This window comes from Crocodylus porosus, unplaced genomic scaffold (assembly GCF_001723895.1).
Source record: "Crocodylus porosus isolate Cpor-Errol unplaced genomic scaffold, CroPor_comp1, whole genome shotgun sequence".
Classification (NCBI taxonomy): Eukaryota; Metazoa; Chordata; order Crocodylia; family Crocodylidae; genus Crocodylus; species Crocodylus porosus.
In genome coordinates, this window is record NW_017728921.1 from 10,249,858 (window position 1) to 10,256,226 (window position 6,369).

At 46.8% G+C, this 6,369-nt stretch overlaps 1 protein-coding gene across 6 annotated transcripts in view; it reads left to right on the top strand.

Annotated features, from left to right (window-relative positions):
• Positions 1-6,369, top strand: part of SFSWAP (splicing factor SWAP homolog) — a 96,320-nt gene that overhangs the window by 10,481 nt on the left and 79,470 nt on the right. For all 6 annotated transcript variants that reach the window (XM_019538973.1, XM_019538969.1, XM_019538971.1 and 3 more), the window contains one exon: positions 3,404-3,489. In XM_019538973.1, coding sequence (XP_019394518.1) covers positions 3,404-3,489 — 86 coding nt within the window. The remainder of the gene's footprint in view (positions 1-3,403; positions 3,490-6,369) is intronic.

Consider the following 6,369-nt stretch of genomic DNA (forward strand, 5'->3'; position numbering starts at 1 on the left):
ACTGTGCCTGCTTTGGACTGTCCCAGGCGGGCCGCAAGCAGCTACAGCACAGGGCGCTGGCCACGGGGTAAGCGAGGGGCTGCTTTCCTCCACCCAGGCTCACAGTGGGGGTGGGTTACAACCCCAGGGAAAAGCTGGGGGAGGGGGAAGCACCCCCTGGCCCGCTCCGTGGCCAGTGCCCCACGCTGCAGCTGCTCATAGCCTGCGTGGGGCTGACTGTGCCTGCTTTGGACTGTCCCAGGCGGGCCGCAAGCAGCTACAGCACAGGGCGCTGGCCACGGGGTAAGCGAGGGGCTGCTTTCCTCCACCCCCACCTGTGCTCAGCACCACCTTGTAACCTGGCCCCACTGCCAGCCTGGGCCCTGCGCGGCTCCAGGCTCACCCACTGGGGCTGCGCATGGCGACAGCAGCTGCGGCCCCCCCGTTTGTCGCACCAGGCAGTGTTTGCGACCGCCACCTGTGGGCTGCCCAGTGCACGCTCTGGGAGGGCAGCAGCAGCCAACACTGCCCGGCTGCTGCCGCTGTGCGCAGCCCCAACAGGCCAGCCTGGAGCCGGGTAACGAGCTGGAGCTGAGCATGGGGAGAAACGGTCCCTCACTCGCCCCATGGCTGGTGCCCTGCACACCAGCCGGTCGCAGCCCATGTGGTGCTGCCTGTATCTGCTCAGGACAGACCTGTGTGGGCTGTGAGCAGCTGCAGCAGGGAGTGGTGGGCGAGGGGCCGCGTTTCCCCGCGCTCAGCACCAGCTTCTTCCCTGCCAGCGAGCAGGGGGTCGGGACTGTACAGTGCCCCCTGCCTGTAGCACAGGGCTGGAGAGCACTGGGAGCAAGCAGGTGCAGGAGCATGGGGCCCACGATGGTGTCCCAGGGCCAGTGCCGGCGTAGCCCAGTGTAGGGTGGCAGGAGCGCAGGGTCCTGGCCGGCAGGGGCTCTATGGAGCTGGGCCAGCTCCCCCCTCTCCCTGCTGGTACAGCCCAGCCCATGCCTGCCTATGCCCTGCTTTGGGCCCCGCCGGTGCTGGCCCTGGGACATGGGACCAATGTCCCCAGTGTCTTGGGACCAAAGACATTGGGACATTGGTCCCAAGATAGTGACCAGGGGGTGGGGCACCTGTCCATGCAGCCCTTGACAGTCTACCAAAACTGGGTAAGCGGCCCTCCACCCAAAATAATTGCCCTGTTCTAATGTGTATTTAAGTGGTGACCTTACAGAAAGTAGATTTTATCTTCTCTTTTCAAAAGGTACATGAATTAATAATAGAGCCAAATAATTATAATTAAAAACTAGCTTAAGTTTTTTCAGTATAAAATTGAACCTTGGTGTAATGGCACACACACTTGGAGTTGAAATAACTCTTCCTTTTTTTCCCTGCCTGCTCTTTCTAAATTTCTGGTTATGAGACTGATGTAATCCTATCTGTTTAACTCTAAACTAGTATGATGAATCCCACTAAACCAAATGTTTGTGAATTATTTGCAAAAATAAATATATAGTTTTTTTTAAAAGTATATAAATATATAATAACTTTTAAAAAAGTTATTCATATTCACAGAGGCAAATATTCAGTAAATTCACCTTCAGCAAATTAAACTTCCAGTTACTATTGTAATAGATAAAATTTTTAAAAGGATATCTATTTTCTTAAATCCTTGTTAAGTAGGTTTGTTAAGCATGCCAATATGTCAAATCTGGTAACAACTTGGTAAAACAACAATCTGTCAAACCTGGTAACAAATTTATCAATATAACCAACTTTTAACTTGATGCGGGGAGAATGTGAGGTTTGAGTTAGTGATAAATCAGTGTACGTGACAGAAGTGAATTCCTTGCAGAGTGCTTATATCTGCTTCTGCTGTACAGTTTCCATTAACTTTTGAGGGATGTGCTTGTACGTACAGGGGAAAGAGTCTTTTTCATGTTCAGCTAAATTAGGCACTGCTCCTGCAGTGCACTGCATGCTGGCAGACACGGGTGTCCATGCAGAAACTCTACTGAAGCTTGCTACTTATGAACTTGTGTGTTACTTGGACTACCTGTGTGTATGCAGGAATTATATGAAATGGTTGCATGAGACAGCAGGAGACTGATATGACCCTTATCATCCCTATAAGTGTTAATGTTGTTGACAGTATGACATGCTAAATCCTCTAAGCCCCTGGGGGGTCACACCAGCGGGGGCTGTTCACTGCATTGACTGTACCAGGTCAGGCACAGGCCATTAGGCTGCGTGCTGTGCAGATGTTCCTCTCCATGCTCCCTGTTGTACTGTACACCCATGTGGGCACACCTCCCCTCCCCAATGCAGCACTGTGCACCCATGCCCTACCCCTGGCAACATGCAGGTACGATCTCTCCCACCCCTTCCCCATGCCCCCACATAATCCTGAACTTATCCTTAGCCCCCTGTGTAGCACACTGTACTGCCCAGCCCCCTGAGGTGGGAGAGAACCCAGAACAGTGGGGACAGCAGCGGCTGGGCAGGAGCCCACTTAAAGTCTTGTGGGCCGCAACTTAATCCCTGTAGGCCACCAGTTGGACAGCCTGTTTTAGGTAGCATTTGGCAGGAAAATCTCTACCAACTAGTGCATGGAACATGTCCCTTAATTTTGGAAACGCTCTTTTTTTAAACAGGTTTTTTGGGAAATGCTCTTGTTTTAAACAAACAAGGTTTTTCATGGTACAAGATGCATCTAATGCAGGGGTGAGCAAAATGGCAGATCTGGCTGGCAGCTGAACCCCATTTCCCAGAAGTTCCTGACCATTTTGCTGCAGCCAATTTCCATGGAGACCCCAGCAGGGTCGTGACAGCGCAGGACCAGGTTTTCCATGGAGCCCCAGCAGCACTGGCAGGATGCACTGCTGGGCTGGGATCTTGTGGTGGTGACAACGTGATCCAGAGCTGGGGCAGAGCTGCTATCTGCCTGCATGCCTTTTCCTGGGGCCATGGAAACAAGCTGCAGCAACATGGGCAGGGGCTGCTGGGAAATGGAGTCCACCGTGGCCCTGATCCGGGCTGTGGGCAAGACTGCCTGTCCCTGATGTAAAGTGGTTTGTGATCTAAGACCTTTTAGTTAGCAGTGGAAGAAAGGTTACTGAGTTCTTAAGATACTGGACCTTGAGATCACTGGACCAATTTCATGTAAATCAGACCTTGGGCCAAGTGTCAAACATAAGGCCATTCTACTGGGTAGAAGGAAGTAAGATTGTAATTACAATGACTTGGGTCCAGCACCTTTAGGCACACTTCATGTAGGTAGTACAGAAACTTGTCATAGCCTCATAGTTAGTGTTCTGATTTCTTGAATTGTATGTGGTGATTCATATTCCTTATTTGTGCTTACATATTTGTTCTGTATTGCAGCTTTGTGGTTCTGTACTAGAGTATTTCACTTTGTTTACTTTAGAAACTACTCAGACAGAACACGTGGAAGAAAATGAAGAACCTTTCATTGCTCCATTGGGACTGAATGTACCTTCTGATGTGGAACTGGTATGTATGTGTAACTTCACTGTAATTTTAAGCTGTTCTTGGGACTTTTGCTACATGGTGTTTCGTTAACCTGAATGTAAAGTCTAACCAGCTGTTCTAAAATAGTAGCTAAATTTCAAAGGATGCAATCAAGAATTCAGAATTAGACTGGTTATCTCTAACTTACTGCATTCAGAAAGGTGCAGTTTTTATTGTAGCCTAACTTCAACAGCTCTTGAAAATATTTTGGGGAAAAAATGTAGTTATTCCTGACGTACTATACTTTTTTAGAAGTAAATAGCAATCCACGCACAAGGCTAAGTATCTGTAAAATAGTAATTAGTAAGTTAGTTTAAAGAAAAGCATAAAGAACTTCCTTGTCGTAATGTTTTATTACCTGTTATATGTGGAGCACAAAGAAGAAATCTTGATCAGAAGTGTACTGCAGTTCAACCACTCAAAGAAAAGGGAAAACAATTAAAATGGGGGTTATAACAGAAACAAGTGACCCTTACATAGAGTCATACTAGAAATTACTTCTGGGAGGGAGAGAATTACAACCAATAATTTCTTAGAGATGCATAATAATATTTTTGGGAACTTTCAAACGCTAGAAACTCTTTTCAAGGACTTCTCATTCTGTATTATCATTAGCTTTTGCGCTTGAAAACAATTAGCCTATCTTCTTGGCAGTTGAATCAACTCTTTCCCAGAAATATTTCACTGACACAAGGTAATGTTGATGCCTGAATACATTGATATTTGTCTGAAATTTCAAGTGTTATGTAAGTGGTATGATTCATCATTATAAATATACCTGTTTTATGGAATGTTGTGCAAAAGTTAATCTGAGTTCTTAATTGGAAAAGGTTATCAGAACTCTGGGAATACAATATGTGTTAGTACGTTAGCTCCAGAAAATAGACTGTTGTTGTACAATAACTTATTTTTTCTATTAGATATTCACTGAAGGATTCTGACCTGTTTAATATCCAGTGGCATGTAATAGAGCTAATTGTACTACAGATCTTAAACCCTTATTTTTTTGTTTGAGTTGTTCTTAATATTTTATTGATTTCATGGGCCTAATCCTGAATAATCCTATGAGATCTTTGAGTGGTAAAGCATGTGCAAACTGAAATTTATGTGCACTGAACATTAATTTCTACAATGCAGTTGCTGTCACCTTCAGGTGATTATGTAGTCTCCATTAGTAATGTTGATGTTTGAGACATGAGAGAGAATCGGCACAGTAATGTAGTGTTTGAATGGCAATTACAGGAGTCAGTTGGTAGTGGAAAACAGTTAAAATCCGAGGCAGCAGTAACTGTTTTGTTTTCTGTTGATAGAAAAATGACATTGTTTTCAAATTTGGTTTCAGAGTGCAATGAGGACTGAAATGTAGTAGTCATGTAACTGTTGATCTACTGTACACGTAAGAACAAAAATGCAAATGAGCATATTTGACCTTGAATTCTTGCCATTTGGGATTTTTTTTAGATGAGCTTATATATATCAGTGTATGATCTTGGAATTTGCACCAGTCATGCAATCATGAAAGTAAATGCTTTCAGTTATGATATGAATTGTATTTTCAACTTGACTGATGTCTGTGTTGGGGATCCTATCACATTGGGTTTTATTTTCCTGCTAATATGATTGATTTTTCTCATATTAATGTGAAACAGAGATACCAGCAAACCATTCTGATCACAGTTCAGCCTCTTCAGTCTCTCTATTTCTCTCCCTCCCTCATCTTTGGTTGACTGGAGTTGACCTGCTAGAGGAGGCATACAAATAGCTAGTGGTGGTGGGTCTCCAGGGATTACGTAAGAGTTGAGATCGGGTCTCAAATTGCTGATATGACCCAAGAAACATTGACTCTCCCAAAAGCAGGTTTTCTGGTTTGCCAAGTTAGCTCACATTTTAAAAAAGGAATTTGAGTTGTTACAGGCTGTTCCTTGCAGTTAATTTAAAAAGCAGCTAGGCTGGAACATTTTGCCCAAATAGCAGAAAAAGGGGTTAGATGGCATTTAGACAAATCAGATATTTTAAAGTATGCAGGCCCAATGGACCCTTGAAAAAGTAAGGACCTGGTCAAAAGCTGTTGAGGGGGGGAGTGGGTATGTTGTTTTTTTTTTTCCCTGAGAACTTGTGGAAGATGACGCAGGGATCCTGGTTTTCCATGATAAAAAATCACAAATTCTCTGATTTAAAAATCCCAAAATCTGTGGTTAAAACTAAATGCCCTCTACAGCCCTGTTGGTGTTGCTCACTAATCCCCCACAACCTCCCAGCCCTGCATGTGCCCCATGCCCCACAACCCCTGCCGCAACCCTGCCAGAGGGGACCCCAGCTGCTAGAGCTATGGGGCCAGGGACCCATGTCCACTGCTCCCTGCCCCCAACGGAAGGCAGTGGCTGCTGCAGCAGAAGCAGGAGTCGGCTCCCTTCCTGCTGCCTGCTGTGGGGAGATCCGTGCCCCTGAGATCTGTGGGGTTGGGGGCAGGGCATGTGCACGCTGTAGGATTGTGCTCCCTACTCTGCTGCCCTCCAGAGTGCAGCATGTGCAGCCTGGCATGGCAGCACACGGGGACGTGCACAAAAGCTGCCTGCCACTACAAGCTCTGTGCTGCCCTGGCCACACTTCTCCTGCAGCTGGGGGCAGCAGCGAGGGGCACAACCCTGCAAGGCCCGTGTGCACACAGAGGAAGCGTGGCCAAGGCAGCTTTCCTGCACAGCCCTGCTGTGCCAGTCGCACACATTGATCCGGAGGGCGGGGAGTGCAGTGTTTGCAACCAAGGGTTTGCAGCTGGCTGGGAACTGTAGGGGGGTGGTGGGGAGGGAGGTTTGCAGCCTCCCCGCTCCCAGCTTGCTGCAAACCCTCTGCACAAGCTGGCTG